Below are 13,079 nucleotides of genomic sequence, written 5' to 3'. Positions count from 1 at the left end.
AGGGAGATCATGATCAGAATTGTTTTGTTCCATCCTATCTTCCTATTTGCAGGACTATTTTCACAGAAACAGAGTTTAGAAATTGTGTCCTGCAGAAGCTAGCAGTGCTTGAAGGAAAAAACCCAACCCTACTAGTGAATGGGCTTTATGTTTTGATTGTCTGTCTTACTAGGAAAAGTAATGGGTAAAGACTTAGGGCCAGTTAGAAATAGGAAAATAGTCTAGACTTCTTTTGTAGATTCAGATCATGACCAAAATTGTGGCTTGAAAATTGGTGGGTTCTTTATTTCATCTCTCTTTACTGTGATAATGTAGGATCAGTAAAGCAAGAATATGAGATCCTTTTTGAGTTTAAATATTATAGGTTAAAGAACAGATTGGCTTTTTGTGAGTGGGAATTGAAAGGGTGCTGGAGAGGTGTAAAAGTAGTAGAATACATTTTATTCTAATGTGGGATAAAATATTTTGTGATAAACTAGGTATTTAATGTGTTATTTTTATTGATACAGATGTGATCCTGAACATCGTGAGCACGTGACTTCAAAGATGGACAACTGGGTCTGTTATAAATTGTGATTGGCCTTAAGCTGACTTACAACCATTGAAGAACTTAACAGGATTTCTCTCATTCCCAATTTATGCCTATCTAATTGCCTCACACCACCAGCTTAACCATGTATGGAAGTGCTCGGTCAGTTGGTAAGGTTGAGCCAAGCAACCAGAGTCCAGGGCGTTCACCAAGGCTGCCACGGTCACCACGATTGGGCCATCGTCGAACCAACAGCACAGGAGGCAGTTCTGGGAGTAGTACTGGGGGTGGCAGTGGGAAAACCCTTTCTATGGAAAATATTCAGTCCTTAAATGCCGCCTATGCTACGTCTGGCCCAATGTATCTGAGTGACCATGAGAACGTGGGTGCAGACACCCCAAAAAGCACCATGACTTTGGGCCGATCTGGGGGGCGGCTGCCTTACGGTGTTAGGATGACTGCAATGGGTAGCAGCCCTAACATTGCCAGTAGTGGAGTTGCCAGTGATACTATTGCATTTGGAGAGCACCATCTCCCTCCAGTGAGTATGGCATCCACTGTGCCTCACTCACTGCGCCAGGCCAGGGATAACACAATAATGGATCTGCAGACGCAGCTCAAAGAAGTACTAAGGGAAAACGATCTGCTTCGCAAGGATGTGGAGGTGAAAGAAAGCAAGCTGAGTTCTTCCATGAATAGTATCAAGACCTTCTGGAGTCCTGAGCTAAAAAAGGAACGAGCTCTGAGGAAGGATGAAGCTTCAAAAATCACCATTTGGAAGGAACAATATAGAGTTTTGCAAGAAGAAAACCAGGTTTGTCATCTAATGTCACTGTTCTGTTTGCACAGTAGCATGATTAAATGAGTTTAAAAAAATTGCATGTCACAGTCAGAGCAGCTGAATGATATCGGTGCTTTCCCCAGGTAATTGGTAAGAATAAAATATTTTTTCAACTTGCAAACTTCTTTTTAAAACCACCTCTTGAGTCCTTATTTCTCCTCATGTCTCGTCGTGTTTTTCCTCAGACTGTTTCCTTTTGGGAGTATTTTAGCCTGTTCATAATTAATATTTCTACTCTGTTCATAATTAATTTCACTTACCATTTGAAGCATTCTCTGAGGTGCAGAATGTACTAACTGCTGACCCCAGATACAACTGAGCTGTTGCTGAATGTTGACAGATTGCCAGTAAAACAAAGTTCATGTTACACTGGTCTTGTTTTAGAGCTCCAGTTAAAACCTCCAGATCTGCAGTTTTCACAAACAGATATAAATTGTGTTCTTGGCCACATTTAAGTAACACTGTTTAATACCTGCTCATCTGTTCTTTTGTCATAAACTGTGCATCTCTTGCTGAGCTACCATCATAAAGCACCCTACAAGTTGTGTGGGTTTTTGTAATAGTAGCATGGCTAGTTAGAGAATACACAGAACAACAGAGAATCTTGGGTGTCTCATTCTTTTGTCTTGTCCCTCTCAAAAGCGTCCCTAAATTAGAATAAAGCTGAGAGGTTGATTAAAATTGCAGTCTCTCTGTAGTCAGCTCTACTTATTAAAAACTGTTTTAAAGTTTTCCCACCTAGGCCTTCTTGCTAGCTTAATCCTGAAGTAACTACTTGTCATTGAGGTAGCGTCCTTGTGTTTATTTGTTTCTGGCCAAATGTGAGTTTTCCAGTAAGAAACCTCACCACTCTTACGGAAAACAGGCCCGGCATCCAACTCCAAAAACTTTCTGAAATGTAAGTCAGCTTTCACCATGACAAAATTAATTTTCCTATTGAGGTTTTAAAATATGTAAAAGTTTACTGAAATAGTTTCCATAATTCAAGTGTGATCGTGTTCTTGCTACCCTTAAGGTAGACTTGCTATTTTTGGCAGCACACTTTTTTTTTTTGAGATTTGCTTTAGATGGTGGTGGAGAGAGGGAAACCACTGGAGGGAAGAAGTAGTGCTGGTAGTAATCCACATGTTATGCACTACTTTGAGATGATTCCTTTGGGTTAGTGATAATCTGCTGCACTGAAGTCTGAGATTTTCTTTTTACTTTTTGAAGAAGTGAGCTGAAGAAAGTAAGTTACTTTTCCTGATTTAGCATGAAATAATTTGATGAATTAGTCATGAAGTTTAGTAGCTATATTTTTACCAGATGTTAAATATCACAACATGGGACTTGTAAACCTGTGCAGTATTTTTTATTCATTTTCGTATGTCTCTTTGGATGAAGAAAACATGGAGTTAAATAATTTTTATTACAAAAATAAGATTTATTACAAACTCCTTAGAGGGAGTAATCCAGTGAAAAATTTAGTTATAGTGGTACAGTACTAATATAATGAGTACATGGAATACCATTCACTCAACTCTCTGATGTTCTTTGTATTTCAGCTGCAGGTAAGTATTTTTATTCTTAAGTTCTTCTATTTTTTAAGTTCTGTTTTCATGCTGAAGAGAATGTATTAGAATATAATATTTTTTTTTCTGAAATCAGTTTTGACATTAAAGGATTCTGTGGAAACTTGCAGGGAAAATGCAGTGAATGTATGGGTTAAGTGGATCGAGCAGTCACTACGTATAGGTTGGAGAACAGTGATTCCTCTATCTGAGGGTTTTTTCCTCCTTGTTTTTCCTTTATCCCCTAATTAAACATTTACAGATATTTCCAGGCTGCTGTTCTCTATGCAATCACTATAATTACTACCACACTAGTAGAATTGTATAACTTTGGTCCAAAAAAAGAAGGGTGCAATTTAAAAGTAAAAGGGTATTATTGCAATGAGCTGCAAAAACTAAGAATGCTAATTAATAGATTATAGTTAGCTAACAGTGTGTCCTAATTAAACTCTGAATTCATTATATCTTCTGTAGCCTTTTGGAGTTGGTCACTTGAGCCATTTATGAGTGAGATCAATTTAATAGGATTTACTGTAATTAAACGGAATTCTCTGTTTAGACACTGAAAAAGGGATTTCTCTGATGTGTTGGGGGACCACAAAAATCTCTTCATTACCCCTCCAGCCCCCCTCACAAAATGAATTCCAGCGTATATGTAGGACTTGGTGTTTTGGACCTCAGTGTGTATTTCAGCACATCACTTGTAGTAACTTCTCACGTGGCAGAACTTGTGTGTTACATCAAGTTTAACAATGCATTTGGCCTTAGCTGAAAATTGACTCAACTCATGGAGCTGAGATGCTTGTTGACTCATGCCATTCATTAATTATCTGATAGTCATCTCAACTTCTTTGCTGTGATCTTGTCTCTTTATTCCTCGGCACGCACTTGGCACTCTTGATTGTCCTTGATCATATTTTTACTGCTGTTCTTGTCACTTCAACTTTGAATGATTGCCTTGCCTCTTGGTTTTAGAAGTTGTTAAAAATATGTGAAAACATGAGCTCTGGTTGATCACTGTCTCAGTCTCCTGTGAAAACTTAGATGGTGTCTTTGGAGGGGTTTCTTCACATTTCTTGTGCAAATCAATTGCAATTCTTGATGTATTTTTACTGATTTCCAAGAAATTTTCTGGATTCAGTAAAGATGAGAGAATTGATCTGTCCTGTGGTAGTCACATCTCTGGTTGTTTTCTTAGGGCAATAGGTAGCAGGGATATATTGGATATAATATTGAGAATGTCATGTGCCTGCACCTACATAGCTCTCACTTGGGTTGAGAGTGCTTTTGTCTTGCTCAGATGTGGTGTTTTCCTTGGTTGCAGTGCAGCAGGGCTATATTCATCAGTTACTCTGAGCAAACACTGCAGCTGTGGCGTGTAGCATGTGCTGAACTTTCTTTTCGTCCTTTGTTACTGATCTTAAAGATCCAGAAAATCCTTCATTTTCCTAAATGGAAAATGTCATTGTTGTGTCATTCTGAAGAAAGTTTTCCTGTAGTTAACATAGGTTCTTGGAAAAATACAATAGTTTTCAGTGTAATGTGCATTAGTCAACCAGTTATACTTTGCAGGAAGCCAAAAAGAGTGATTTCTCAAAGGTTAAAAAAACCTGTGCGTATCCAAGGAGGAATTGATGGATCCAATAAACAGGAGCTTGTTTTTGGCATGGTATTGCTCTCCTCAGCATGCTTTATGGGGACTGTGGTTTTCTGAGTTGAAAAATAATTTTTTCTAGTGTGTGTGGTTTAAAGTTGCCCTGGAAACCTCTTCATCAGAAGCCAGAAGAGGGAAGGAAAGACAGTGAGTATTTTTTGCACTTTGATAGAAATAATCCACCATGATGGACTATGTGGAACTCAAGAACAAAGGAACAATTGAAACTTGCTTATAACAAGGTGTGTTTGACCCTTAAAATAAGTAATGCAATGTAAATTTGATGTCTGACGCCCTGCATTGAGATTTTCCACATTTGACTGGTCTGCGTTTAAGATCTGATTTATGTTGCAGCTGGAATAACGTGGTACTGCTGAAAACATCTTTTTGCTTTGATGTATTTCTGTGGTCTTTTTGTGGCTAGAGGCCTTGGATATCTGAGTGAGAGAGTTTAACCAAGAAAACATTTCTGAAAGGAATTTCACCTTGCTTGGGGTAAGCGCTTGAAGAGCATTCTGTTTTGTTGTGACGGAGAAGTCTGATGGGTGTGCTGCAACGTTCATCAGCGTTCTTCTCCAGATTTCTGTAATTGCATCCTCCCAGTCAGAAGTACTCTCCCTTTCATAGTAGCATGGAGCGAGCCTCTCACTTTTAAAAATGCAGTTGTCCATGTGTTAGCTTCTTAAATGTGCTGGGTGCTGCTGTGGTGAGACTGGTTGAGCTTGTAGTGAGTATTTTCTTCCTCTGAAAATCAAATTAATTCTTACTTCTCTGTTGATGCAAATTTTTTTTGTGATTTTAAAAATAAATTTTGTTTTTTTATCTTAGCACTGTGTCATTCTAATATTAGCACCATTCCTGAGATGGCTGTTAATTGATTGAAAGCTAGGCTTTCTCCTGTTATGGATGTTAAATTGTGCAATATGTGGTTCCATAGTCCTTGCCTAAAGGCATTATCTGTATCCTATGTTACACTTAAATAATTCTTTCAGAGGCAGATGTCTGTCAGCTCTGTAGAATGCTGCCAGCTTGAAGGTTCCCTCTGTTTTTCCCCAGTTGCAGCATGGAATTATAACTTAGTTTAAAGTTATTCTAAAAGAGTAATATCTCATGAGTGCTTGATATCTGAGGCGTTTATCAAGTTGCAACACTTTTTAGTGACTTCAAAAATTGTCATGCAGTTGCCCAAGAGGCTGGCTTCTGTGTTCTGTCTTTTTGCAACTAAGGAAATAAAATTAGACTTTCTGTGCTTATCTAGGCTCCCCAATGCTCATTTCTTCCCATGTTTCCTACTGAGGTAGAATCTAATACCTGGAATTGTTTTGAACTGTAACGTAGGCTGAGCAGACAATCTTTACTTGATCCATTAAACATACAAAGGGAATACTACCAACTTAAAAGCAGCTTGAGATGAAACGGGTGGTGTCAGTGGGACTATTGGAACTTTGTTTAACTGTGCTTTTTGCTATTAAGCTGGGGAGGAAGCACTGTAAATTCCTCAGAACTTGAAATAGTCGACTCTGCTATATTTTTTTGTCTGCTATGTATCGAACCTGTTCAACGGCGCACTCCTAACTATGGTTGCAGTGTATTATTTTACCATTCAGTATTATATGCCTGAAAAGCCTTGTCAGTGTTACTGTATTTCTGGAGAAGCCATTGTCTCCTTTGGCATTAGCATAATTCTGGCTTTTGAGTTGCTGGCTTTTTTCCTTAAGTGTTCTTAGTTCATACTTTAGGAAGTAGCTTGGAACTGCGTAATGCTCTGGTTTGGGCAGTGAACAGTTGAACAGTGATAGATGTTAGCATGGAGGTACTCACATGTTTTAGCAGAGGTCTTTGTGCTGATATTGTAGCTTTCTAATACCAAATCTAGTATTCTCATGTGTCAGTCTAACTCCCTTGATTTATATAGAAAGGAGAGGAGAACTTTTGATGGAGCTGCCAGTCAGTCCATGGAAGGAGGATTGAAGTGGTACTAACAACATGTATGCCAGTCCTTGTGCATGCCTCCAGGGCCAAAAACTGAAATAGGCTTTTTTTTTTTTAAACTCTCTTCAATTTGGTGATGCTAGAGAGCCTTCTAGACTTGAAGATGATAGAGCAGAGTGGGCTGCCATGACTAAACTGTCAGATGATAATTTAATTTTTTTCTTTTCAGCAAAGTAGGTATCTAAGATCATGTTAACAGTCTATATAATGCTTAACATATCAGTAAGAGAAACTTTTCATACTTAAGAAATATATACATATACATGTATAATCTGAGACAAGAGCTAGGGTCCGAAAGCGTTTTGTGTAGACATGGCTGTAGAGTGAAAGTGATTACAGCAGTGGATAAGTTATCAAGATTAATCAGGCCAGCTATCTGAATTAGCATTTGAAGAAAGAGATACTGTGAAATGCCACTTTAGCCTCAGCTGTCAGAAGGGGAAAAAGAGAAGAAACTTGGTAGTGTTCTAGATATTCCAGCGTACAACAATTTTGAATTAATTTTGTATGTGCACTTGTGTTTAGTGAACACAACAGGATACCAGTGTTTTTTGTAATAGTGATTTGAAGCAACTCAAGCTCCTCCACAAAATCAGATGGTTTGTCAGCAGGTAAGTGTAACTATTTGGGTTTACTTTTTTTTTTTCCATACATAAATATCCTTTGTAACTTTTCTGTATAGTTTTTGGTATAATCTGATGAGCAGAGGGGAAAACACTATGGTGGATTAGAACTGTGTTTTCTCTGAAGAAATTGAAAAGAAAGTCTGTTCAGTAAAACTTAATTTCAGAACCAACAAGGTCTACATAAGTATATTTTTACATAGCATTTGGAAATTTGTATTGTCCTCTCAGACCACAGTCACCTTTTGTAGTGGAAACAAATAAAAGGACATGGTGTGGTTTGTTTCCTTCAGTGTTGATACCAGTTGTTAGAAGTGATTTGTGTAGTGCTTGGAGTAGTAGTGTCTTGGACTATAAAGCAGAAATGTGGGGGTTTTGTTATAATAGCAGCCTTGAGAAGCAGGTAGCAGTGATCAGGTTTTGTAAAGCTCCATTCTAATGTAGAGATCATAGTAAATCACAAAAAATCCTCTTGATTTAGTGACCATTCTTTTTACTGTTGAGATGCTTTAACTCAGTCATGCACTGTGTATTAAATCATATTTTTTACAGTCACTTTTCCTTCCAAAGAATATTAAATAATCTATTTTGCTCTTTATCCTGAGGGAACTGTATTTCCCCCTTCCTCCCCGCACCCTGTTTCTAACAGAGTAAACACCAAAAAGTTCTGTACTGATAGGGAGAAACAGAGGCATACCAATATAGATCATGTTTTTCAATTGCAAAGTCAGTATTTACATTTAACGCATAAAGAAAAGTAAGAATCTATAGAAGACTTCATTATCAACATCTAGATCAGTATTTGAAGAGATCTTATGATGATTTGAGTTTTTGTCAGTTGACCTCCAGTAGGAAAGTCTTCTTATGCATTAACCCTGGGAAGGGACTGGATTCTTTTAAAAACAAACAAAAAACCAACCACACCACCACTCCCAATAAAGCAAACAAGCAAGAAAACTAAGCCAAAAAAACCCAAAAGCATGAAATAGTCTTCTTGCATGTGTGCTCACTGAAATGAGCATGATCAGATGCCAAAGTGCTGGCATCGATTAGCATTAAGCAATGCTTCTAGTGATCGTTGCATTAGAAATTGGAAGAGTTAAACTTATGTAGAGCAGTTACAGGAATAAGTCCCATGTGACTGGCTTCTTCAGTTTAATTTTAGCAACTTCATTTGTAAACAGGAATGCCATGTAATGTGCTGTCATCGGTAAACCGAAGATTTTGATGGCTGTTGCATTTAAAGTGTTTATTCATCTATAGACAAGCTTTTAATGTTTTATTCATGTACTACTGCTTTTTTCTTACTGTTATTTAAGTGACTTGAGTGAGTGTGCAGTTGGGCTGCTTTTGCTCTTCCCTGGCTAGGGGCTACTGGTCCAGGATCCCCTTGAAACAAAGAGAAAAATGATTTGGTACTTGCTCCTCTGTGCTGCCATCAGTTCCTGTGTGGATTGCTTTTAACATCTAATTATTATTGTTGCCATTTTGGAAAATAAATACTACAAGGCAACAAGGCTGAAGAATTGTTTGGAGGCAGTTAGATTCTTCCAGAATTTGGCTCCACAACATCAAAAGAAATTTAAAGGCACTATGTAGTTGCCTAACAGTCTTGGGCAGGTCACTGCAAGCACACACAATATGACCAGGACATAAGGGTGATGGCTTTTCTGATCTCATGCATTAGAAGGGGATAGAGATCAGCTGTCCATAAAATATTTATTTTTCAATGCTTTGCAAATATAGCAGAGAGATGGAGAATCCTATATTTTCAAAGGTGCTTTATTTGATGCCTGTTGCTGTATATCTATCTGCATTGCTATCAGGGTCTGTAGTGTGTTGCTGCACATTTTTGTCTCTACAGTGGTATGTTTCTTGCTTCTTCCCTTTCCCTGCCCCTTCACGGTCCCTTTCCTACTTGTCTGGGGAGAGAAACAGGGTTTGGAAAACAAAAAAGTAGTAAGTGGTAGTCTGAAATGAACTAAGCCTCAATGGTATCTGTATCGATGCTAAGTATGGCTGCATTTTTTCTGGCCAATACATACTCTATTATCATCATGTTCTTATGAGCAGCAGTACTGAGGAGTAGGTACTTCATCAAATATTTTGCCACCTGCAAGTTTCACAAATACAGGCCTTTTATGGGACGAAGTATGCTTGACATTGAAATTTATGTTTTTTTGATCCTTCTCGTCAGATCATCAGGTACCAGCTACCTTGGCCTGTTAAAATTTGAGAACAGATGGTCTTCTAATTATATGTTGATGTAGATTCCAAGTAATATGGGGCCACACATTTCTTCTGGTCATCTTTGCCACTTGTTTCTGAGATTAAAGCAAGTCAGCACATGAACTATCACCATTCAGAGAAGAATTTTTTTCTTCAGGTACTTTGTACAGGATCTGGTTCTTCCATAGTAGCTCTTTGGTTTAAAAAAAAAAAAAAAAAACGTATATAAGCAAATCCTACCTTTTTAAAATGCAGCGTGGTATGGCTCACATGCAGTTTTTCCTTAAAGGAGTCATGAAATTGACTGATTAATCATCTGGGTTTTAGTGGAATGGTGTACCAGATAACCAATACTTACTTTAGACTGAGGAGAGGGAAGAGATATCTGAATGTATGTTTGTGTTGTAGCATATTGTCTTTGAGGATCTACAAGTGCAAGACTGTTCATCTTAGACCTTAACCTATTGATAGACTTGAATTATTTTGTACCAGAAAGAAGTCCTGACATTGAACATAGCAGTGTGTCCTGCATCAGACCTCCTGTCTCACTGTGGGAAAACAAGGCTTTTTTTTCCATCTTTTTTATTTTTTATTATTGGTGTAATTAATTAGACTTTCCTCAGTATAGGTGGGTGTCAATTCTCAGGTGAACAGGAATAAGCCATGAAGCAACAAATGTAACTTGAGAGAACAAGAGCTTTCCTTGCTAGAGTGACAGAATACCTATTTCAGCGTCTGATCTTATGGCAGTAAGCCTCCATGAGACTTATTCTTATGGCTACATCGCTTTTAAGAGATGGAAACATTTAATACTAAATTTGTGATGTGTTAAAGGATTCAGGCCATCATACCAAAGCTCTTAAGCTCTTACTAGAAATGCTATATATGTCAAAAGCAACATAACCAAGTAACACCAACCTGCTGAGAAAGAAAAACTTTACTATAGAAGATGCTAATTCGTCATAGTTAGTTCATGCCTTGGGTTTGATCCAAAGCAGCTGTATTTTGAGGACAAAGGCATTGTCTTTAAGAGTAGTGATACTTTTGTAACCTAGGCTATATCATTTCAGTGGAGCTAGACATTATGATTGAAGGTTTCTATATTGTATCTGTGCTGAACACTTTCTTGCCAGTGTGGTACAAAATGAAATTGTTTTTCTGCTCTTCAAGAACTGGAAGGTGCATCTTGTGCACACAAATGAAAAGCAATGTTTTCTCTTCCACAGAAGAAGGTGGTCTTAGTTGCATTATAGACTTTAAAAGAGTGAATGAGCATGTAGGATAAGACTTGCTCCTGTCTCTTTTCAGGTTAGGGTTTGTTTCATGGAAGTCTTATGGGACATAGTTGTTTATCTGATCAGCAAGAAATCCCTTGGTACACAGTAAGACTTTGTTATTGATCTGGATTTTGCATCAACCAAAAATGTACATATAAAGTTCCTGAAAGTGGTTTTAGTTTTTATGGCAAGAGATTTCAGTGTTTCTTTGCTGAATGAGAGAAGTATGTCAGTGGAGAGGATGATGAGAGCTTTACGTTGAGGGTTACTGCTAATCAGTGAAGAGGTGAATCCCAGAGAAGTCCTAGAAAAGGGACAGGCAGAAAGAAAAAGCACAGTAAAAAGCTTTTAATTAAGTTGTTAGGAAATGCAGTGCCCTGTGCTGAGGACTTAGGAAGTTAATGCTTTATTTCCCTCGATTGGATAAGCGTGGAGAATGAGATTGTTTAATATTTTATTAATCATCTGTGTTTGTTTTAGGAGTACAAATGACAATGTTGTGTTTACTAGTTAGGGCATGGTTAAACACTAATATTTCAGTCTTTTCCTGATTATGCTGCTCAGTAATCCTGATGAGGAAGGAGCTTTGGGACTTTAGAGAGGCCAGAGGTAAAAATCTAGGTAATTCTTAGATCTGACCAAGTATAGCAACCTCTGAGTGGTTTACATTAGCACATTGGATATATATGTACTTTTGTGAAATCTTTCTTTTGCCTGTGTGTTATAATTATCATAGAGGTGCTTGTGGAGATTAGCATGCAGAGTACTTGTACAAAAGGCCTGCAACCATAGATGTGGGGTTTTTTTGGGGGGTAGAGGGATTTCCCAGGCTTCATCAGCTTGTAGATCGGTTGAGTAAAACCAAATTATTCTGTCTATGGAAGCTTTCATTTGGAGGACAACTTTTAAGGCTGTCTTCCTCAGCCAGTATCTGATGGGTCAGGTTTGGCTGTGTGGTTGTGAGTCTGTTAATGTGTAACCGTTTTAATAGATATGTGAGCCTAGTTACTTAGAGGAGGGACCTATCTAAGGAAGCATGGGTATACTCTCATATGAGAAAGCAAATAGTGTGCTATAGATCTACAGTCAACAGCATTTTTTACAGATGAAGAAGAGAAAAAACTCAACTATTTTGTAATTCTCTTTGCAGAGGGAATTTGGACCTTCTGATCACTGTTATGGGAGGTTCCAAAGAATGGAATTTTCTGCAGTAGTGTTTTGAGGTGTGGGGGGGAAGGAATAGATGGGACACTCTCCAAAAGACCTTGTAATAAATTGAGTTAATCCAATTTTTTCTTAACATTGAATTAATTTTGGTTTGAGTTAGTAGATGGTTTTGACAGAAAAGTTTTAATAAGTATACTTTGGCTGTGATTCTTGAGAAGCCCCACGCACATACTTCACCAAATGAAATAAGTGTGGGTACTACTGTGTGTGCTCATGTTAGGATTTGTAATACCAGAGGTTTCAGCAGTTGTGTAACATGCTAATGAGATCCTACTAGTTGTTCCACAATTAATCCTTTATAAGCCATTTTAGTTGGAAATAGTGTGCCTTCTAATTACTCTTACAAAACCTGTTTTACTTTGTTGTTTTAATTAGCTAAATATGTTTCTAATTTGACTTTAAGGTTGGCCTTCACACTTAACATACAACAATTCAACAAATTTAGTTGTACTGTCGTTATGTTCTCATTTCCTATCATCCTAGAAATAAGATTCAAAATCCAGTGTTTGCCATTTAAAGAAGGTTCCAAGTTAAATGTTTCTACCCAGGAAAAGCTTTTACTTCCCTCCCCCCCCCCCCCCCCCCGGGCTGGGAATGTGTTCAAGACCAGCTGCCTAAAACCGCGTGCTGTGTTTTCTCAAAGCAGAATCAATTTACTGTGTACTTATTCAGAAATGATTCCTCTCCATATGGCTCCATCAGTTCAGATCTGTGTGCCTTTAAGAGGTCTGAGGTCTGTCCCTTTTCTGACTGTGAGAACTGAATTAGCGTCGCTTTTTGTTAATTAACTGTTTATGGTGTTTCATGTCAGACTTCTTTTATCTGAAAGACTGGGAACTTGTGGAAGAAATCATTAATTCACTTTCTTTTATACTTAATATAGTTGCTAATGTTTCTTTGTGAACCACTGAACTCTAGAAAGCCTTTGAAGGCTGGTCTGGAAAAAGTAGATCTGTACTTCACAGGTGGAGTATTTTAGGTTATTCCATGGAATACCATGTTGGAGGGGACCTCAAGGATCATCTGGTCCAACCGTTCTTGGCAAAAGGAAGTTTGGGCCAGGTGATCCTTAAGGTCCTAAGACCTGATTATAGGTAGACAGTTGTTGATGCTGCAACCGCTTCGTAAATGCTGTATGTAATTTGACTGTTTAACAT

General features: G+C 37.9%; 1 protein-coding gene across 2 annotated transcripts in view; it reads left to right on the top strand.

The window, feature by feature from the left end:
- Positions 1-659: 659 nt before the first annotated feature.
- The window catches only part of ERC1 (ELKS/RAB6-interacting/CAST family member 1), a gene marked incomplete at its 3' end in the record, with an annotated part of 279,280 nt that continues 266,860 nt past the window's right edge, over positions 660-13,079 (top strand). For both annotated transcript variants that reach the window (XM_084278306.1, XM_084278305.1), the window contains exon 1: positions 660-1,343. In XM_084278306.1, the coding sequence (XP_084134432.1) occupies positions 675-1,343 (669 nt within the window). In that variant the 5' untranslated portion in view covers positions 660-674. The remainder of the gene's footprint in view (positions 1,344-13,079) is intronic.

This window comes from Gallinula chloropus (genome assembly GCF_964237585.1).
Source record: "Gallinula chloropus genome assembly, chromosome: 1".
Taxonomy (NCBI): Eukaryota; Metazoa; Chordata; class Aves; order Gruiformes; family Rallidae; genus Gallinula; species Gallinula chloropus.
Note: the sequence above shows the minus strand (reverse complement) of the source record. Positions and strands in the feature narration are given on the sequence as shown.